This window comes from Python bivittatus, unplaced genomic scaffold (assembly GCF_059951505.1).
Source record: "Python bivittatus isolate LINGU-HERP-01145 unplaced genomic scaffold, Pbiv_v1 ctg000570_np1212, whole genome shotgun sequence".
Lineage (NCBI taxonomy): Eukaryota > Metazoa > Chordata > Lepidosauria > Squamata > Pythonidae > Python > Python bivittatus.
Genome location: NW_028277097.1, coordinates 8,803,923 through 8,827,016, shown reverse-complemented (window position 1 = coordinate 8,827,016; position 23,094 = coordinate 8,803,923). Strand labels below are relative to the sequence as shown.

The 23,094-nt window shown below is 39.8% G+C and overlaps 1 protein-coding gene across 1 annotated transcript in view; it reads right to left on the bottom strand.

Moving 5' to 3' along the window:
* Positions 1-23,070, bottom strand: part of LMBRD2 (LMBR1 domain containing 2) — a 32,879-nt gene extending 9,809 nt beyond the window's left edge. Inside the window, exons 1-15 of the mRNA XM_088152786.1 lie at positions 22,712-23,070; positions 19,453-19,677; positions 16,404-16,504; positions 11,312-11,407; positions 10,531-10,698; positions 9,117-9,327; positions 8,321-8,395; positions 7,492-7,605; positions 5,029-5,212; positions 4,531-4,712; positions 3,929-4,062; positions 3,198-3,306; positions 1,854-1,951; positions 1,228-1,331; positions 9-55 (exon numbers count right to left, since the gene is read on the bottom strand). Of these exons, the coding sequence (XP_088008912.1) occupies positions 9-55; positions 1,228-1,331; positions 1,854-1,951; positions 3,198-3,306; positions 3,929-4,062; positions 4,531-4,712; positions 5,029-5,212; positions 7,492-7,605; positions 8,321-8,395; positions 9,117-9,327; positions 10,531-10,698; positions 11,312-11,407; positions 16,404-16,504; positions 19,453-19,626 (1,797 nt within the window). The 5' untranslated portion in view covers positions 19,627-19,677; positions 22,712-23,070. The remainder of the gene's footprint in view (positions 1-8; positions 56-1,227; positions 1,332-1,853; positions 1,952-3,197; positions 3,307-3,928; positions 4,063-4,530; positions 4,713-5,028; positions 5,213-7,491; positions 7,606-8,320; positions 8,396-9,116; positions 9,328-10,530; positions 10,699-11,311; positions 11,408-16,403; positions 16,505-19,452; positions 19,678-22,711) is intronic.
* Between the last annotated feature and the right edge of the window lie 24 nt (positions 23,071-23,094).

Below are 23,094 nucleotides of genomic sequence, written 5' to 3'. Positions count from 1 at the left end.
CCACATACCCTTCTTCTATTATCACCATCTTCCTGCCTCTGCCGTCTTCTCTTTTCTAGGGAGAAAAATGTTTTCATTTAAAGGTACAGTGGATTTAAAAAAAAAAATTAAGCATTTTCAATGAAGTCAGTTTTTTTAAATTAAGAATTACAAATTTTGGGGTCAGAAGAGATACGCGATTGCTTAGTGCATCCCCTTTCTGTTGTAACTGCATCATGGTTGCAGGAGTCATGTGGTAGCTGCTTTTTGGAAGAATAGGTTGAAGTTCCCTGATCAAGAAAACACGTGAGGCACTATTGAGTAGTATGGCCAAGTAAGTGCAAATTGGACATGCTTAGGAAGTGAACAGATCCAAAGCACACACCTGCTAACCCTTTCCCAAATCTGTCTAATCTAATCTAAGAACTTTCTGTCTTTCTGCTCCTTTCCTTCCCTACACAGGCAATAATGCTGAACATCGAGCAGGGGGAATTAGGGTTAAATCCCTCTATTTTTGCTCAGGAAAAAATTTCCACATGAGAAACAAGTGACTACAGTGCCAAAACCAGGTCCAAAACTGGATCAAAATCGATAAAAACTCATGCTGCAAGCAGAACGAAATCTAAGGTTAAGCCACTGCTCACCTCTATTTTTCTAGTATAGATTTTGCACATCTATATTAGAAGAGTCATTTATGTTTTAAGTCAAAGATGCAGAAAAAAGAATTAGGAGTCTGCATTTCTTGATTGTGTAAGGGTGGAGAGATTATTTTTACATTAAAGCTACGCAGAAACTAGGGAATGTACCAAACAACACTGGATGCACGTAATGTATCCTCATGTAGCTGAGCATAAACAAACATTGGAGACAAATGTCAATATAGAGCAGCTTGGAAGGCGGATACAGAAATAGAATTTTCAGAAGAGTTGGACTCTCCTACCTATTTGCAAAACACAACAGGCCTGCTTCTTAGTTCTGGCACCAGCTATTGACAGTATAACTATCAAGGAAGCTGCATGCCATTAAAAACCATTAAGTGGTGCTGACAGAGCTGAAAAGACTCTATTCATCATGTCCTGCTCTGCAAGAGCACTCAGTTGATCTGTTTTTGGAGACAGAGTACAGTCCAGATATACATATGATATTCTCCAGGAAGATAATTCTTTAAAAAAATGTGAATGAAGGAGTAATGTTTAAAATTCCAAAGTTATGTATTCGAATGTATCACAAACAGCCCCTCTCTTTTACCTCTTCTGATTAACTCTTTTCCTTCATCTATTAAGTCCGAGGTCATCTCATTGTCTCCCATGAACTGCTGGAATCCCAGAAGATTCAAACACCGAGTTCCTAAACTGGAAAAAAAATAATTGCCAAACAATAAAAACAAACAAAACAAAACGAAACAGAGACATTACTTGCAGCAACTGGAAGAGACCGGTGATCAAATAAATACTCGCAATATTACCAAAGTGGAAGGGGACAGATTTTCTGAAACTGAGGCCACCTTCTGATCTCCTCCAAGAATGCTGTGATTTGTCAATAATGAAACAATGTGCTAACTGTAGAATCGCCTGTGCTAGAGGACACTTTATGTAGCATTTTCAGGGACCTGGAATTTGTTTTATGTATCATCAGCCAGACGAACTTAGGAGGCTCTTTGTTTATTGGGTTTACAACTCTAAAATTTCTCTACCAAGAAAAGAGAGGAAAGACCTCAAGCTGATGTTAAAGTGAACTCAACATTTTCAACATTTCCTGAACCTGCTGGGAAAGGCCAATGTATCTATTAAGAGAGTTCACTTGAGAAAGGAAGAGCAATTTCAGAACACTCAATATCCCAACAACAACACAAATCTGAGAAAGCTGCTTCCTACCTGAAGTAAGTAGCAATACAGAGAATGACAACCAGCATGGGATAATAGATATAAAAACCATCGGCTATGAAGGACAACACTTTCATCGATCCCATAATCTGGAAGGCAAAAAGTAACAGTTAGCAAAGCCAAGTTTTCTTTTGTTCTTTTCATTCAAAATATTTTACATACTGATGGTAAGATAAAGTTATTACCCGTAATTTTTAGGCAATATATGTGCTGTGGACAGCTCATTATACTAGACAAAATTAGACTGTAATTTGATACTGATGAGAATGAATAGTTCATTTACTTTTTTAATAAATCTGTATCAACATAGTTAAGAATGGAAGAATAGTTTATGTCTGATATTCATCTTCAAATACTGTATATTAAAGAAGTTAAAACAATTGCACACATTCAAAATTGCAGCTATAAGTTAACACTTTGGTTTGTGCCGTTACCTGCCAATAGAAAATGGCATAGTATGCTTTAATCCTGACTGCTGTTTTAATACCCAGATGGAATGATAAGGTATACCTTTTATTTATTTTTCAAATTTATAGATGCCGCCCATCTCACTATACAAGAAGAGAATGTATAAGAAAGAAGATAATGGGCAACAGTGGAGAACCGCAGCTAAGTACTCTGAAGCAGGGTTCATCTGAGACAGAGAAGGCTAGACTGCCCTTCAACAGCTGTATGCAAGCCCTGGGCTCAGATGAGATACGCTAAGGCAAAAGTATTCACATGCAGTGCTGGAAAACTGGCTGGACTCAACCATCTTCATTTCTGACCAGGAGCCTTGCAGGTTCTGCAATCAGGATAACATGGTCCCAACTCACAACCCACAGCATTTGGAAGGAGCCTTCAATTCCCCAATTTTCTTACTAAAATGTACACTAAATTTTGTTAAATGAGACCATCGATATCAGAATGGAATCAACACGTTCCATTATAAACTAAAAAGAGGGATTCCACAAATCTAAACCTTTTCTTTTAAAATTATAATTCAATTCCAAGAAAACAGGCTTAAACACATCAAAGAGAACATGAGGTTGCCTTAATTTCGGCCCTTGGATTTTTCTGGTTTTTGAAAAAAAGACTGCCAAAGCATTAATGGCCCATCTAATGCTGGCTCAAGCTCCACATAGAAACTGATTATGACCGATGTGCCCCATCATCATACATTGTCAAGGTCACAAACTCTACTTGCTAATAATTTACCCTCTATACATTTATCCTGTCCCTTAATAATCCTGCTTTCAACTGCTTTGGGGAAATCTCTTAGTATCGAATGTTTAAATATACTGTAGCCCCCCCCCCCCCCCCCGCACAAAAATAATAAAAATACTGTTAACTTACAGATGTATATGCAGTTGGCTGTTCTGTAGTTCTCTGAGAAATTGCTGAATCCATATGAGTCAAGCCCAAAAAATTCAGACACAATGGAGGAGTCAAACGACAGAACAACCTGCATGAAAAGTAGCGACAGTTCCAAAGCAATTTCAAACCCCTCCGTTCATATTACTAAGAGTGTATGTGTTCATATAACCATATTTGTATGCATTGTACTTAGTTGATTCTTTTCATGCATAGGAGGTTAGTTAACATTTACACATTATTCTATTCTGCACATAACTGTAAACAGTGTTTGGACTGGATCTAGATATGTGCTAATGGAAGGAGATGAATCAAAGGAGACTTCCCCACTCTTTCTGTTCCCAGCAACCTCCAGAAAACCCTCTTCTGAGAGTTTGGAGTCTCTGTTGAATGGAATGAACTACGGCACAGGAAGAAGGGAGATACAGTACAGAAGATGCCTGGGCCAGTTTCTCAGTGCTTCTTCCTTAGTCTCCGAGGAATGAGATCCTTCTACTCAGCAGGGAGCAGCTTCTGGATTCTCCTTCTGCTGATAACATAATTATTATATTATATACAATAATGGATGATATAATATCTGATTAAAAAATTAAATCAAGAGCTATTGTGGATCTGGACTTTGACTAAGATCTAATTATATTTCACTGATTCCCTTCACATTGCTTTGAATTGGCTAAACAGCACATTATCTAAGTCACAAAATATTTACTTACATGCCACTGAAAAGCAAACTATATGCATCTGTCTGATGGTGTGAAGCTAAATAATAATAGTTGAATACACGGATCCTGAAGACCGTGGAATAAACGCAGATGCTGAGGAAAAAGACTGTAAAGAAGCAAGCCATCTGCAAAACAAGAAAGTACAGCTTTTATTTATGTTAAATGGAATAGATATCTTTGATATATACATTTTAACGCAGTATTCAGATCCCACTGAGCAAAACTTTGTGTTCGGATTTAAATCGGTTTACTCTTGCTAACTTTACTGGGCGTAAGTAACATGGCTATGCAGCATTTCAGATTTGAAGGCAAAATGTTTCTTCAGCACGTGTGAGGACTCATACATAGCACCTGCCTTTTCTCAAGATTATGCTGCTGCTGCCGCGTAAGGCACCCTGTGCAGCTGCAGGCAGGTGCTGTGTGAATGGCTATGTGAAGGCAGTGCATTGCCTTCTAATCTAAAACCTGCACAGCCCTAATAAATAAGCTTAAATCTAAGCAGTTTCCTCAAAGTCAATGAATGCAGAATTTAACCATACATTCATATACAAGTATTAGATGACAGGAATTGGCAAGCCATCACTTTAACTGACCTCTATGTAAAAATAGTTGTAATTCTTTTCCGCTAGTTGTATGAAGACTGCAAACAGCGACAGAACCGGCTTTGGGCTGAAAAACGTGCATTCTGACCACACAACAATGATGGAAAAGATGGCCAAGATAATGGCGAGAACCCTATGAAACCATGGTCGCAGAAGACACTCCCAATACCACTCTAAAACAAAACCAAACAAAATAAATGACAAAGGGGAGAAAATATGAAAATCATTTCAAAATTGCGTATTTTTTCTAGTAGCACCTCTTGACCTGAAGTACCTGTACCAAGGTAAGACAGGTGGCAAGAGGACACAGGATGAATTCTGATACATACAAAATTAAGCCTAAATGGAAAATGATGATGAGGAACAAGGTTTGAATGATTTATAATGCTAATGCCATAGATTTAGGATGGACTGGGTTGAATCCTTTTAATTATGTTTTAGAGGCTTTGTTTAAAACATGTATTCTATTGAGAGTATGACAAAACATACCAAGAGTTGGTGTATAGAGATATTGGATAATTTTGTTTTCAGATTCTTGAGATTGAAACGTATGAACAAATTGATGAGTGGCACTGGATTCATTTTTTGCCACATCTTCCAGATAAAAGGCTTGCTCTAAAAGAATTTGCCACTGGACCTGCGTACGACGATGCCTTTGAACGGAATAAATTACCTAACAAAACAAAAGCAATATTCTAGTTATTTATGGCAATAAGGTCAGAATAAGAGACGATTTGCTCAAAAATTCCAACAAGGGCTTCCTTAATAAACAGAATACACTTCCACTCCACTCCACGGTATGTATGTGTGTGTATTTATGCATGCATGTGCCAAAATAAAAACAGGAGTAATTTCTATGAAGAGCATGGCTCAGGTTACAAGTATCTTCCTGCATATACATAATATTAAACACATAGGAACTTGTCTTCCACCATCACTTTTCTTATTTCTTACTCCTTGATTAGCATAGCAATATTCTGCCTTCCTTGCAATTATGCATATTTTCATGCACTCAGCACCATCACACCTGCTTACAATACAGTTCATGTTTAAAAACCAGATTGGAAATAATTATATAGTAAATATTTTGTATCTGTGAATAACTAAGACAACTGAGTTCAGGTACCCAACTGTTCTAGCAAAATAAACAGAAAAAGTTTGGAAAGACAGCACAAATTAACTTAATTCCTTGGTAATGCTTATGCTCATATAATAAACACCTAGGAAAAAGAAATATATAGATTACATGCCAGGCTTGTACGCTGCAGACTCAGACATGCAATTCACATCCATGAGGAAGAGATGTTTTTTGTCAGATAACCAGCCCATTCCCCTGCTGGAAATATTGTGCACCTTTGGAAACTGGAGGCAGAATTCCAGGGAAGTTGTGGTCTGGAGCAGAAAAATAATAGGGTTGCCACCTCCCTGCAGTCTCCAAATAAAATTTTGGAATTTCCAAGAAGCAGAGGAAGACTCTTTCAGTAGAAGGAGAAGGAACAGGATTCAAGAAGAAGGAACAAGAGTCAGCCAAGATGAATCTCTTAATCTTGACTATAAGGGATCAGCTGGAGTCTCCCTAAAACCAAGGACACCCATGCGAGAGATGCTGCTGAAATAGAGGAATCAAGTCCAGGTCTGGGTTACAGTGGAAGGGCAGATACCTCTGGAACCTGAGATTAACATATCCACCCAGAGTACCTACAGCAGTTAGAGAGCACAGAAGTAGATCCTCTGAAAGGCAGAGAATCTATTGAGATGTTAGGAGTAAGCCTTAGGAGCAAATAGTAGAGTAAGAGACAGCAAGATGACAACTTAGCACTTGTCTAAAATCCCAAGCACTTGTTACTGGTTCCCAAGGCTGGGAAAGAAATCTGTATCTGTATACACTATAAGGATTAGGACAAGTCAGCATTTATCACATCTTAGTCTGTTTGAATGTAATGTGCTCCTGTTTGATTCCTGAAATATGCTTGCAACTTTCCAGAGACTGGCCAATGAGGTGCTAAGGAGTTGAAATGACTTTGTCATGACATGTTGGAATGGTGTGACTGTTTTTTTTCAACCAGAGCAGTGGCTAGACTACCTAGAAATATGTTCTGGACACCAGGGAGGCCAGACTTTCAATCAAGGCCAAAAATTGCCAAAGTGGCCTAAATCACGTATTCTACAGAACACTGTGTGAGTCCCAGGACTCTATCACCTTTGAATACCAATGTACAGATTTTCCAATGTACAGAATTTCAATGTACATCGTCCAATGTACAGATTTTCCAGGAATGGGCAGTCCCTACAAAGAAAAGACAGGTGCAGTTGTTGGAAGATGTCTGCATCTTGGTATAGCCAAATTACAACACCCCTGTTGGATCTAATCCAGAACAGATCCAGTGCAGTGGTATGGCCTGAGGAGTATCAGGCTGCATTTGAGCAGTCATCTGCTCTATGTTTCAAGCTCTAGACAAACTGTTTATTTTAACCACCACAAATGCCTCAGACACTGGGACAATGTTGTGGATGGAGACCAACCTCTTCATCTAGTAAGGGTGTTTTTTAGGAAGGAACTGAAAGACGGAATCACATTGGTCTGTGCTAGAGCACGTTAAACTATTCTATACATCCTTAAGAAACTTCTTCACATTTTTGGGGTAGTTGATTTGAACATAAACATGATTATGTAAAGTTGAAGTGATTGTAGGAAGCCCAACACAAAAAGTAGTTTGTTCACTGGAGTCTTGCCCTCTTGCACTATGACTTTAACTTATAATACATTCAAGGTAAAACAAACACAGTGGTATACACAATTATCCAGAGGTGTCTTTGAGGAGGTCTATCAACGAAGGGAACTTTTGGATTATTTGGATCCAGGAATATTGTTCTCTTGCCTGGGTGTTCTGCTTATACATCTACTACAACTTCACATGTATTGAACATATGCCATTTACATTATCTAACTACCTGCTTATGGAGCTTCACTAGGCTTTTCTCTGTTGGATAACTATTGGATCTTTCTTCAAAGTCTTCATAATCATCCATGTTTCTACCCATCCTCTCCTGATATTCTGAAGGACACTGAAATTAAAAGAAAATATATTGCAATATATCTCAAATCTCTGTAACAAAGCCTGTCAGTGAGCTCATTTGAAAAGATAACAGAAGCCTTAAAAACAGAACAAAAATTGTCTGCTCCTCTCTTATTATGCATAAGCTCCTCTTCCTTCTTTCTATCCAAAGTTTCTCTAGCTAAGAAGACAGCAGTGGGGTTATCTTCTTTCCTTGATCCATTAAAACTAGCAAAGGAATCTAAACAGTTCCTACTAGAAAGATAGAATTACATCACTTCACACAGATGGGGTTCTGATTAGTCATGCAGGAATATTTTTGTCTGAAAGTACTAGGCTTTTGTGTTGCTTGACTTTTTTTCTGTAAAAGTGGCTGATGGCAGCATGTTGGTGAAAATATTGAAATTTGTAAAAACTCTTTCTCCCACTCTTTTCCATGGCTATTTGTAGTAATTTTTCTCCTGATTGCTGTTGGTTTTGTGTGTGTGTGTGTGGGCGCGCGCGCCCAAAGAGCCTTCATTCCTATGTGGTTGAGTACAAGTACTAGTAATTGTGGATATGACTTGGCACAATGTACCACCGAGACAAAGTCAAGATGTGCTATTGTCTCTACTGAAAAAAGCAAGGGAACATATCCTTTTACCCAGACCTGAATTAGCCTTCTCATGCTACACTGATAATTTCATAACTCGGTGACAAGATTTAGTATTGCTTAGTTTAGCTACCTTCTTTAATATTGTATCCACACATTTCCTCAAAGGATGGTTGTATTTGATGCTTTCATTTACTTTGCGAACCTCCTGTTTATGTGAGAAAAAAAAAATCAGAAATATATTTTCTATGCAAAGGGAAATTAAGTCTCAAACATTTAATATGAAAATCAGTTACGTTTAAAATATTTTACAAAAGAGTTGGATTTCTACAAGCAGCAACAGTCTCACTGAGGGATTTATTTTGAAACCTGTTTTAGTAAAAGGGTGGAACCTAATCTGCAATGGAGTCTTCTTTTTACTATGCACCATTTATGTTCTTTGACTCTGGGGCCTGGAGGTTTTATGTCTAAAAATTACAGTTAAAATTATTAAAAGTAGCCTTAAATATGATACATTAAAATGAAAGACAACTATATTAGTATAATCATCTTACTGAGATCCACAATCATTTAGCAACTGTCTGAAACACAAGCTTATTAGACGTGTATTCCTTTTCCCTTCTTCTCCTTGTGAAAGCTTGTTTTTACTTTTTACCAAATTATAACTCCTCTTTATGTATGAATTCAAGTAATTATGGTTTATATTAACTCTAGTTAGTTAGGATACTGAACCATAAGGGAGCAGGAAATTCCCTTTACACAGAAGCACTAAGCAGCACTACAGTAGACATAATCCGATAGGCTTGATAACTTTCTTAGTGCCCTGGACGTTAAGAAATTTTATGTACCTTTGGCATTTTGTTTCTCAAAATATTTTATCTATAGTACTTCCTTGTGTATCCCTGCACTTAGCTGCAGAATTTACTTGCCTCCATAATATCCTCCAAGTTTTCTTCTGCATCTGCCTTTTCAGTCATCAGTTTAGCAGCCTTGAAATAAGTCTTCATGAGAAGATAGCCCTTTTTAGCTCCATTCCAGTGAGAGCGTGGAATTTCCACTAGACCATATCCTAACAGTAGGACAAGCAGAAAGAGGCCCCAGGTATTGGCAGCAGCTATTCCAATTGTCTGAAGCTGACTCCTAAAATAGAAAAAGTGGCCAGCAATGTCACATGCAGCAATTACTAAAGATTTTATACCACCATTTTATAAAATCCTGGAGAACATCTATATGGTCACACCAACTTGATGGCCCAAAATCAATCAATTAAATAAAATATTTTATCAGAAAAATACAGAAATTAAATCTTTTTTCTACCTTATTATTTTACTAATGATTCCTTTTCCAGAGTGTATTTTCATACATTGTGAACACTCTGTATTAAGTACAATAATTTGTTATATTTTACCTCCTTCTTTCTCCAAAAAGTTCATATGAATTTGATGATTTCTAGAAATATGTAAAACATTTTGAGTCTGAAATATTTTGAGTTTGAAATGGTTGTTTTGACTTTACCAGAAGTGTTCTAATGCTCTTATACCAAAACCAGAAGTATTATGAGTTGGAACCAACTTTTATAGCGGGAACAACTTTGGAAGACTCTTCGTAAGAGCAAATTGCTGTTTCAAACTTGAAATGGAATGCTTTGAAACATTTTATACACACTTAGTGTATAATCCAATCAGGAATGGCCCAGAACCCTGTAGTTTTTGCAGCTGAAGCATTGTATATCAAAACAAAGACACACCTATTTCTGCCAGCAAAAGCATTCCTTACTGAGTCAATCAAGGAACTGTTCTTGTTAGCCTACATTCTCAGTACAAATTTATTAAGCTACTCAGCAAATGTTCAAACTTAGTGCTGAATTTTTGGAACATCTACTCATGATCAATAATAATGGTTTTCCATAATTAGTGTGAAAGAAGCAACTTGTTCTACCAGTAAAAAAACACATTATTACCTTTCTTCAGTCTCTGTTAGAAATAGGCCCACTGAGGACAGAAGCAACTAGGACCAGCCTAGTAAAGAAACCCTTCCAACTGGGACAATTTCTAAACAAAGCTTTCCTTCTGGATGTTTAGATGGACAAAGTGTAGAACTTCTAACCCAATCCTACATGCTTAACCACTACGAGGCAAGCCCCGTATTGGATGAGTGAAGGCTGACTACTTTCATCCACAAGAAAAACCTACAGTAAGTAAATACTACCTGCAACTAGGTATGAAATTAAAAGCCCTCAAAATCAATTTCAACAACATAGCTATAAACTCTACAGTCCTCCAATCACTAAATAACAATCTAAATATTTAACATTTTAAAGTACTAAAGGCTTAGCAATCTTACCATTGCAGGCTGATGTTTGGATTTATAGCTACATATATCAAGAATGCTCCAAAAATCAAAAGGTACGTTCCATAATATATAGCATTTTCAATTAACGCTGTTTTAATCTTTCCAGTAATGGAAAAGCCTCCTGATCTAGCATAGGACTGCATAAAGGGTAACAGAATCCTAGGAAGGAAGAGCAAAATGAATGTTGCAAGAGTTTCATCTTATTCATTGGTCAGAAGTAAGTACTTGGCACTTATACACACATACACAGAGTTCTACATTTTAGAAAAAACTGGCAGCTATAGTAATTCTGAAACCACTTATTCTAAAGGCCAGAGAATAAATCACAAGGAAAGAAACTACTTCACAGAACTGATTTCAGAATTGCAACAGAATTGGCATTTGTTAAGGAAGCCTAGCGTTGGCAGCAGGTAGTAAGTTCACAGGGACCATCTGTGACGAAAAAGTACATCCAGGTGACTCACCAGTGAAGAGAGCAGCTACTTTACAGCAAAGCCAAGTCCCTCCCTCAGTTTAGCTTCTTTGATGGCTTAAGTAAGATTATTTCACTTGGCTAGACTGGAGGGAAGAACTGCCTTAAAACCTACATGACCTAATGTAAAGAAGTTTGGTACTTCCTGGGCAAGCCTGCCTTTCAATTAAAATGTCCTGAAGTTTTCACATTAATGATGAGTGTTCAAGGGGTAAGATATGCAAACATATAAACTGTTGTTCCTTGGAACACTTTAGTTTAGGCTGTTTCAGGCATTCCAGAAATTTCCGCAGTACTTACCATGTTAAAAACTGTGACGTCCAGTAAACTACACGCCAAAAAATGGGCATAATTCTATCAGGGATGTAACTCCATGGTTTGAAGCATTCGCGTTTACTATAAAGACAATCAAAGTTAACAGAGTAATATGTGCATGATACAAAAAACACAGCATTGGTTCTTGTTTTGGGAAGCAATGTTCTAGGAAAGGCTATATTGCACTGCAAAGTAATAATGAGCCTCTCACATAGCCCACAGAAGCCCCACAAACTGCAAGCACAATGAAAAAGGTGCTTGAGGGAAGATACCCTGAAAGACAGCTACATAAAGCATATACTGAACTCCTAGCATCATTATGTACAGTACAGGTAGTCCTTGTTTAGTGACCATTCGCAATTATGACAGTGATGAAAATAACTTTATGACCTCACATTTACGACTTTCACAGGACTGTAAAGGAAAGGAAAACTCAAGTAAGATCATAAGCACAGCTGCGGTTTCACTTAGCAACCACTTAGTTTAACAGCTGAGTTGCCGGTCCCAATTGTGGTCGCTAAGCGAGGACTACCTGTGCATACAAGTGTAAGAATAGGTTTTTGGCCCAATTTGATGTACAAATGTGTTGCCTTGTAATCTTATGAAGAAGTTCTGCAAGGTGTTATATAAGCAAAACTCAGTGCTGCATATTCCCTTATCTAAAAGGGGATGTCATTGAGTCAGGGGCAGTCTCTATTGCATGATATATCACATACACATATAATATTAGTATTATCCATATGCAGCTTTAATAGTTTAGTGGATTGGTTAGGTCACATACTGTGTTATGCCTTCAGTGGAAGACAGGCTGCATCCAGTAGTTCAAATAGGATAAAGGATATCCAAATCCAATCAAATAAGACCATTCAAAACGAAGTTTTAGTAGTATAGGAGTACATTCAGTGAAGCATTTAACTGAAAATAACAGCATTCCCTAATGCCTAGAGAAAGAACCTGAAATAGAACTAAACTATGGCACAAACTTAAAAACCCTTCAGTAGATAAAGGTTTGCTGCTTTAGATATTTAAAAATCTTGAGAACTCAAGACTGAAAGTCAGGAGATGTTACTAAAGAAATAACTGTAAGGAAAGGAATTAGTCAGCAATATGTATGGCTTCAGTTTTATTTATTTATTAGCAAATGCTATTATATAAATTCCTTGGTGTCTCAACTAACCAGTCTCACTTTTCATCCTCCTAAAGTAGCCCACAGGCATATCCATGCTTTGCTGAATACAAATGATGAAGCAGTTTTGTCCTTGATCTCTGTTGGCTTTAAAAGAGTTTTATGTTCTCTCCTTTCTTACTGCAACAAGGAGGAATTAATAATACATTTTGCCAGCGCCCAGATCCTAATCTTTCCTAAATGTCCAAAACAGCAAATCTAGCAGTTATCTAACATACTATTGAGCAGATTATAACCTTCAAATATTTAGGAGTGTTTTAAGCTCTTGGAAGTTGAAATGCTCACCTGGATTATATATCTCAAAATGCACAGAAATTAGCCTCAGCTATCCAAACTTACTATTTTGCTTGTGATGCAAATTTATACGTGCTGCAATTAAGTTATCTGCAGCTAAAGCCCAAGCACAGCTGCTGTACGGGGCTCAGCCAAGGCCAGATAACAATATGGCTATTCTAGAGCCTGAATCCAAACCAAAGTTCTGAGAAATACCTTCCAGATCAGCCACTCTGTTCCAAACAAGGTGCTGTCAGGCTGGGGTAGGCCAGGTCAAGAGACAGACAGGACAGGAATACCAGGAATATTCTTTATTGTAGTAAGATAGAATAACAGAAAACTGAAGGCCTGTCTGGGTTCCTCTCTGACCCATCTTATATTAACAAAATGAAGGTGGGCTCATTTTGAGCTTCTCAGGTTTCCTTCCTTTTCAGGACTGTGTAATCTCTTCTCCAAGTTCCCCCTTAACAGCTTGTTCCTTCTTCCTCCCCTTAATGGCTCTCTCACTCCCTTCCCAGGGTCAGATCTAAATTTCCTTTCTCCAGGGGGAAGTTAGTAAAGTTGAATCCAGCCTTTGGCTAAATATGTTTACTTATCAGCTGAAACCTTTCCATAACCCAGTTGGATTCAACTAGCTTAATTTGGCCCATAATTTTAATGCTTCTTGCAAAAAGCTACCCTGAGGATATTTAATGGCTTTTCTTGGGACGGCATTTTGCCACTTGCACCACTTCAAGCTAAATTAACCTTGAAGCAAAAGATTTTAAACCCAGAAGGTCGATTAGAATTTGCTGTTCACCCCTGGATGAATTTACAAACAATCAATTTTCAGCATCTTATCTATATCAAATCTCAATTCCTAAATTTAGAAGAGTTGTAACTCTGGCCTGTTTCAATGTCTTCCCACAGTAGTTTTGGAAGGGAAATACAGGAAAATTCCCTTTGCAGCACAGTGCTGTCCTTGTGACGTAAGTGCTATAGAAACTAATGACCATGATTCCCTTCACTGCCTGTTCTAAAGGAACACCTGTCTTCAGCTATCATCCCTTGGAGAAACTATGCAGAGGATGTCAAAAGCAGAAGCATGCTTTAAGCCCAGGAAACAGAGAAAGTGTTAGAAAGAGGAAGCTCAGATTGCCTCCACCCCAATTCACTGCAGTACAAGAGGGAGGGAAGGGAAAACACAGCCAGGCTTTCAAGATTCTGTTAGTGTAGCCTATAACCATAAAGTATTATTCCAGTCAAACGTATGGAGTCTGCTTCCTAAACTGGCCTATCTCAAAGGCCTGATACACCAGCACAAGAACATTCAAATAACCTTTTAACCTCTCTTTTATAACCAACAATAGTAACAACTACAGGTAGTCCTCAAGTTACAACCATTCATTCAGTGACCATTCAAAGTTATGGTGGCACTGAAGAAATGGTACTTATACCCGGTTCCTGAAGTTATGGCTGTTGCAGCGCCCCTGTGGTATGTGATCAAATTCAGGTGTTTGGGAGCCTGCCTGCACTTACGACCGCAGGGGCGCTTCAACTCCCCCCACCTGCCTATCTACCACCATCTCTGGCCTTTTTGCCCCCTGAACTCCGCTGAGACCCCTGCTGCCCTGCACTCCGCTGCCCCCTGCTGACCTTTGCCGTCTTCTAGCTCCTCGCGAGATCTGGGGAAGGCGGCTTCATGTGGCCAGCAGCTGCCTCATGAAGGGCCAGGCCAGGCATGCCTCCTCAGAAGCAGGAGCAAGAAGACTGAGAAGGTCAGCTGGGGTAGTTGACCACAGGGTGGTGGGGGCCTTGGAGTGCAGGGCAGCTGTGGCTTCATGCCATGCTGCTGGGCTGGGGCAGCTGGGGCTTCCCTGGGTGGCTGCAGCTTTGTGCTGTGGCTCAGGGGCTTCTTGTAGCCCTAGAGCCACGATGCACCAAGAAGCCCCAAGCTGCAGCATTGCAAGCAGCCCCAGAGCCGCGTGGTTCTGGGGCTGCTTGCTGCCCCACAAGGCAAGGTGCAGGGCAGCCAAAAGAGCAGAGATGGGAGGGGATAGGTGATGGTGGGTGTTGAAAGGTAGGCAGTCCCTCACCTTGGAAGAACTGAGACTCGGGGCTGGGAGGGACTAAGCCAGGAATGGCTTGGATTGGGGTGGGTCCTTGGCTAACGACTGGTGGGATTTTATTAATGATGGCAATGTGGAGTGCTGGGATTTCCATCGCTAAGTGATGTGGTCATGTGATGTCGCACTTTATGACCACCTCCCTTAGCGATGGAAATTCCGGTCCCGGTTGCTGTCATAACTCGAGGACTACCAATATTGTAGAAAAAAAATATAATAAAATAGAGCTCATTAAACTATTCAACATCATAAGATCATACATGCAAATTAAATTGATTACTCAAAGTAAAAAAATGGCTCAGAATATGAACTCATCTGTAATTATTCCACCATCAGACCCAACCTCAAATATTCACCATTCTAAAGACAAGTTACTGATTACAGTATAACTTTTGGATTATTCAGACTAGGCCCCACCACCACCACCAAAAAAAAGCTTTAACGTGAGTCATGAAAAGCGTCATCAACAAAGGCTTGAGCAAGCATTATAAACTGATAAATTGAATTTTGTGCCCTTTGGCTTAGAAGAATATGATGATTGCTTCCCTTCATACTCCCATCCATATGATTAATTTTGAGTAAGACCACTGATCTATGCCAGAACTATAAAATGTTCTATTCTAGAGAACTATCAAGAAAAAACCTAGGCATTTATAACTGAAAGATGTAATAAAGTATACAGTGGTACCTTGGGTTATGAACGCCTCTGCTTATGAACTTTTCGGGTTGCGACCAGCTCTGGCTGCAAAAATTTACCTCGGTTTGCGAACTCTGCCTCGGGGTACAAACTGGATCCGCGGCCATTTTCCGCCCGTGCCACATGGTCTGCGGCCATTTTCCCGCCCGTGCCACGTGGTCCGCGGCCATTTTCCGCCTGTGCCACATGGTCCGCGGCCATTTTTCCGCCCGTACCACGTGGTCCACGGCCGTTTTTCCACCCTGCCGCGTGGTTCGCGGCCGTTTTTCTGCCCGTGCCACACGGTTTGCGGCCGTTTTTCCACCCGTGCCACGCAGTCCACGGCCGTTTTTCCGCCCTGCTGCGTGGTCCACGGACGCCGGAACGGATTAACGGTAATTACATTGAACCTTATGGGAAAATTTGCTTCGGGTTGCGAACAAATCGGGTTGCGACCAGAGTCACGGAACGGATTAAATTCGTAACCCGAGGTACCACTGTACTTGCATTAATACATAGTAATTAAGCAAACAGAAGAGGAAATATTTATAGTGATACTTTTATATTTTCACTTTGTTTTTAAACAAATCCCAAGCTTTCTAACATACTATGTAATATTAAAAAAATTACAAACCACATCTTTAAAACAAATTACAGCACCTTCAATTAAATATTTACTTTTATTCATATCTCACTAAGGACTTCACATTTTCATGACAATTTTCACATTTTTGCTAGAAGAGAAACTTCCTCCCCCGCCCCCCCAATGTTACAAGGCTGTCAAGGGATTTTCAGATCAAAAAAGAATTTAACTTTTATATGCACAAGAACATTTACCTCTGAATGGGATTAGAGTCTTGTTGTTGTACTGCCGATCCACTGTTGGTGGGATGTATGTACGACCCATTGATATCAAGCTTACACCGATTGTATATAGTCTAGAAAACAAAAAGTCAGCAATTGGACAAAAGTAAAATAAAAGTGATAAGGCTACTGGCCTACTATATTCATCATATACATCAGATTCTCAACATGTAAACCACCAGTTCTGGTATGTATTTCATATGTTAATATTGAATAGGGCATATGCCAACCATCTTTTGCTTTTCAGCAGATCATTGAGAAATGTATGCAATGTGAGAATGTATCCTTACTGTATGTTTGTTGATTTCAAGAAAATGTATGATAAAGTGAATAGGCTCAAATTATGGAATAGGCACATTCCACATTAAGATTGGTTGCTGAAAGAGGTAAGAGCAGCACATGATAGAAATAAAGCATGCATGCAAATAGATAGAATACATAAGAGTGGTGGAACACTGAGCAGGGAGTAAGACAAAAATATATGATGTCTACTTGTTTATTCAAAGTATTCATGAAAAAATCCATAAGGAATGCTTGTGGTGATGGTTGAGATGTGTTGATTAAGTACATGAATATATATGTACTTTTGTATTCAACAGTGGCCGTGTTGTTAAGAACCTGAATGATCTGCACCAAATGTTAGAAAATTGTGTGGTCCAGTAAGGAATATGTAACTGCAAATTATGTATCAAAGAGCGAGGCAGTTCTTTTTGACAGAGAAAATACAGTGAACGATTTCAAGTTATATAAATAGCAACAATCTAGAGCAAGCAGATTAACTTGTATACCTTAGCAAAATGTTTACTAAAGATGAAGCAGTATAGGAAGAACATTTGAGATATTTTATTTGCAAGTTAGAGACATCAGGAGAAACATAAAAGTAAACTGAATGAGTGGAAAAGGGGTACTTAAGAGGGGTGTATGATAAAACAAGAAAAGATGGGGTCAAGAAGAAAGAGGTACAGTGGAACCTCAGGTTACGAACGCTTCTGTTCACGAACTTTTCGGGTTACGACCAGCTCCGGCCGCAAAATTTTGCTTCGGTTTGCAAACTCCGCCTCGGGGTACGAGCAGGATACGCGGCCATTTTCCCTCCCGTGACACAGTCCGCGGCCATTTTCCCACCCTTGACACGTGGTCTGCGGCCATTTTCAGCCCGACACGTGGTCCGCGGCCATTTTCCGCCCCGACACGTGGTCCGCGGCCATTTTCCGCCCCGACACGTGGTCCGCGGCCATTTTTCCGCCCGACACGTGGTCCACGGCCATTTTCCCGCCCCTGACACGTGGTCTGCGGCCATTTTTCCGCCCCTGACACGTGGTCCGCGGCCATTTTTCCGCCCCTGACACGTGGTCCGCGGCCATTTTTCCGCCCCTGACACGTGGTCCGCAGCCATTTTCCGCCCCTGACATGTGGTCGTAGGGAGGACTCTCCCTCCAAGCAATAGCCGCCTCCCTGTCCTCCACGCCAGAACGGATTAACGGTAATGACATTGAACCTTATGGGGAAATTTGCTTCGGGTTGTGACCAATTTGGGTTGCGGCCAGAGTCACGGAACAAATTAAGTTCGTAAACCGAGGTTCCACTGTATGTTGAGGAGGTTTGGTCATGTAGAAAGAATGAATGAGGATCAAACTGCAAAATAAATATATGAAAGAACGAAACAGATTGAGAGGAAAAGGGAGATCAAGAAAGTTGAGCTGGATGAATTGGATCTTCAGAAAGAAAAGTGGGAAACTGAAAGAACAAATAGCAATGTAAGAAAGGATATATGGGCATGGTGGAAGGAAGGATAATTTGCAAGGATAGAGAAGCATGTGAAAGTTTAGAATATAAACTACATTTAGCTATATTTTTCACCTTGTGTCTTTAATTTCTTTGGCTTACTACTTATTACCTTTCTATGCTTTATATAACATCCATTAGCCCCAAAAAGAATAGCATGATGGGTATGTATGTATGAAAGAGAAGGGAACCAAGAGTGACCAAAGCCTTACTTCAGGCCCTGGATGCCATTTCCTAAACTAAGGGATCTGTTCCACCTCTTTGTAGTAATATAACTTGGTGAAGCTATGCAGTGCCTTGGATTTCAAGGTAAAAAGGCGCTTCAGAGTACACAGGGGCACACCCAAAGCAGCTGCTGGTAACTTCTAAAATAGTTTTTTTTCCTAGGATCATGCTGGACAGGGTCTTGAGAAAGACATAGCTGAAGAGAATTACTCTTTTGTACCTTTTGCGGCCACGGGAGCTACTCTTGGAATGAGGCTGGAGTGTAAATATGGAATGATCAAAGTGGAGCGAATGTGATTACTCATTTTATTTCAAGTACTTCAAGTATTTAAGAACAAGTTCTTGGTTAAGTTAAGGTCTGTCCTTAAGTTGAATGTGTATGTAAGCTGGAACTGTGATGGAATGGAATTATGAAGGCCAAACTCAGGGAGGAAAACATGCTCTTTTGTCTCTTGAGGAGCGAGGGAGAGATAAGAGGAGGAGGCTGGCACCTCCCTGAGGAATTCACACTGTTGTGACTGGCTGACTTTGGGAACTGGGGTTTCAGTCTGGGAAGATTCTTGCTAGAGGTTGTAGCTAATAAACATTGCTGAATTGAATCTATATGGTCTCTTGGAGTTCCTTGGGCTAGGCCTGACAGGAACAGTATTATTGTACAGTATAATACTGCATTAATAGTGTTGTGTAATTAACTTGAACCACTGTGTATTTAACTTGAATTTTCCTACAATAGGCTCCGTTCTTAAATATGGGTCATCTGTAAACTGGCTGTTCTTAACCCGGGGACTACCTGTAAAGCAAAATCAGCAAATGACTGAATTTACATTATGCTTTTGTTTTAATTGTGTTAGATATTTGATGAAATAGGATTATTTGGAAACCAGTTTTGATGTAACTTTTGAAAATAAGTTATTACAACTAAATAATAGAAAATCCTTATCAGTTAATTTTCTATGGAAATATTATAATCCAATTTCATAAAAATGGAGAAAATAAATATGAAAATTCTTACCGTAGTGACATCTAAAGGCAGTATAAAGACTATGAGAAAACAAAGATACCAAGCTAATAGTGTTGCTACAATCACAAGTTTGTGCTGCTTTTTGAAGTCACCATATCGATGTAGTATGATTAATGCCAAAAAGAAGACGACAACTATCTCAATGCCCAAAGCGGCACCACTCATTATTGTCCACTGATTCCAACCAGCATGTATTGGTTTGTAAGAGGATTACAGCTATAATAAAAAAAAGCAAAAAGCAATGATTTAAATACTGTAGTATATGGCTTGCAATAAATGTATAATTTACTGAGTACTACTAGACAGAATACACGTAAAGACAGTACTACATGCCAATAGTAGGTCTCCCTCATACAAAAAGATTGTGTTTAAAGAACTCTGATTTTTCCAAATAAAGGAGGAATTCTGAGCTTCAGTCTCTCAAAGAGCAGCTCATCTGTCACAGAAGAAACTAAAATTTTAAAATAAGAAAGCTCAGTATGGCTCTGCTATTCAGTTGAAAAGGTTAAAAATAAATCCATTTCACTTGCCTACCACATTGGACCCTGATCCATGCCATCAGACTTCACTGTATTTTAATATCCAAAGAGCAAAGGCACTAATCTAAACACTGCTTCAGTTCCTGAGTAAAATCTGTCCCCTTCTACAAATGGCTAATGGTCATGCTGGCTGAGGTTGATGGGAGTAAATCCATATGGAGTTGGGGGAACTTGTGGTTGCTTTAGAGAATACAAGAGAAGGACACGAACAGCTAGACCCTACAACCCCACTTATTTTGAACTGTTTTTCTTCCAGCAGGAGCTATCTAATTACAAAGCTCTGTCACAAGAAAAAAAGCAACTTTAAAGAAGGAGAAAAGAGGCAACTTGGGTGAGGAGAGGGCCACATTTCCTACTTTACTAATCTATAGGGAATCACATGTTAATAGTGTCTGGGGATTAACTGTGCAATGCTTGGGATACTCTCTTTTGTCTTTTAGACCTTCCCCTTTTTTCTGTGCATTTCTAACATTCTTCTCTTTATGGCATCTGTGCGAGGGTCTACGTGCATACGTATCTCTATCCTCACACAGGAGACAGCACTGGAGTTTTTAAAGAAAACATGGTCAATGCTCCTTATAGAAAAGATGCAATATAAACAGATTATAAATGGCTTGCAACCAAGATGTCTGAGGAACCAGTTCCTACTGAGATGAGCCTTCTTTCTTCCTCCCAAGATCATCTGGAATGATTCTTCTGCATAACCCATCAGTTTCAGACTTCTTGACATGAATGCAGAACATGGCCGTCTTTGTTGTTGTGTCAAGGGTTGGGATATCCTGCCACAGAACTCTCTCCTCTATGATGTCCCATTCAAGAACATTTGTTCTAGCAGATCACAGGCCTTTCAAATGATTAGTTTCTGTTCCTGTTTTGTCTCTCTACTCCTACAAGTGAGTTTAGATTGTTGTTTCCTGCTTGTTTTTCTCTTTTTAGCTGTTGTTTTATTGATTTGTGCTATGACTGTTTTGGATGATATTATGTCAGCCACTTTGAGTGAGTCACATTGTGGCAGAAAGGTAGAATATATTTTAAAGAATAAATAAGATCCGGAGTGACTAACTATTAATTTTATCGTTCATTATTTCATCTGCCAACTCTTATTAAGTCATTAGAAATGGATTTCTAACCACAATCACGTAAGCAATACATATCATTGTATTGTCGAAGGCTTTCACGGCCGGCATACAATGGCTGGTGTGGGTCTTCCGGGCTGTGTGGCCGTGGTCTTCAAGATAAAATTAATAGTTAGTCACTCCGGATCTTATTTATTCTTTAAAATATATTCTACCTTTCTGCCACAATGTGACTCACTCAAAGTGGCTGACATAATATCATCCAAAACAGTCATAGCACAAATCAATAAAACAACAGCTAAAAAGAGAAAAACAAGCAGGAAACAACAATCTAAACTCTCTTGAAGACCACGGCCACACAGCCTGGAAGACCCACACCAGCCAATACATATCGCTTTATAAGCAGAGGTGGAAAGATTCAAATCTGATAGTAAACTTTTACCCCATAATTTTTACTAGACACGTGGTAGGGGGATTGAGAAAAAGCTAAACATCAAAATCTTCCATCAAGGATATCTTAACAATTTTAAAGTGTTGTTAAATCAGTTAAGGCATCTAGGGAGAAAAGCTTAAGCAACTGCTACGCCAAAAAGCATAGCAGCTTTCAAAAGCAGTAAGATAAAACTTTAAGCAAACACTATAAACTGTATCTGTAAACTTGCCTTCTCTACAATTTCTGTGAAAAACAAGATAACATGTTAAAATGAAGCTATAAATTCCAGTGAATTCAAGTTGGCAGTTTACAGAGACCTAATGGCGCATTTCACATTCAGCTCCCTTTGCATCCCAAGCTTGCCTTTCAGAAATTGATCTGAAATTTCCCTACTTTAAAATGAACTTTTTAAAAGCGGCACTGCTAATTTTGTACATACCAATCACCATTCTACAGTCTGGGTCAGAATCTTTCCTTTTCAAATTCAGGCACATTTGCCATTATTTTGCCCTTTACCACAGATATATTTTTCATGTGTGGATACATAAAAAATATACATTTGACTACCACTACCCCACCTAAGATCTGAAGTGCTGCAGTACTGAATTCTACCATTTCCATTCATCTAACACTGGAGGACATAGACAGGCAATAATTTATGGATAAAAAAGTTTCCATCAGCATGTGTGGGTAGGATTGGCAATGGATAAGGCCAGAATATATACCTATCCATTGGTAATTATTCATAAACACGCCCTATATTTATTTAGCACACTTCTATATCCGGTCTACACAAGTAAAAAAAAAAAATGGAGCGGAGAATCCTGCAGAACCAGAGTGGGCTGCCCTGTTTCCATGACCTTAAAGCACCCATCCTGTTACAATAATTTGTTGTAGTAATTATTTAAAAAGTGTTCCTTAGAATTAAGCTATTACTCCAATTCTACCCTAGTCGCCTCCGGGATATGCTGGTTACTTACTTTCAAAGAAGTGCCCTTCCCCAACTTGGTGCCCTCCGGATCTGTCGGAATCTCCAAATTCCCAGCCAGCGTGGGCCTGCGGATGATGGGAACTGTAGTCCAACCCACGGTAGGGCGCCGGGTCGGGGAAGGCCGGCCTGAGGCAGCATTTAGAACCCGGCCTGAGACGGCCGAAGAGAAGAAATGTAACCAGCGCGGGAGGACGAGGCTCCCTGGACTTACTCGGCAGCGGCGGGGCTGGGCACTCCCCGGTTGCATCCTCCCGCGGTCCCCGTTCCTCGCCGGGTCGCTGCTGGGCCCCGAACCAACCGACTCCGGGCTTCCCGTTCAGTAGGGCTCCTTCCCGCCGCCGCTCCCAGGGACTCCCGGCCGCTTACTCCTCAGGCGGAGGAGGCCCGGCTCTCCGCAGGAAGCGACTGAGCCGGCCACCAGCCGAGCCCCGGACGGGTCTGACATTTCCGCCTCCGCGCAGTCGCTCTTCGGCGTCGCCAGGCGCGGCTCGTCCCTCACGCGCGCGAGGAAGCCTGGGGGAAAATATCCACGTTGCAGAAACCTACCACAACTGCTACATCACTTCCTTCACGGAGACTACAGTACCCAGAAGG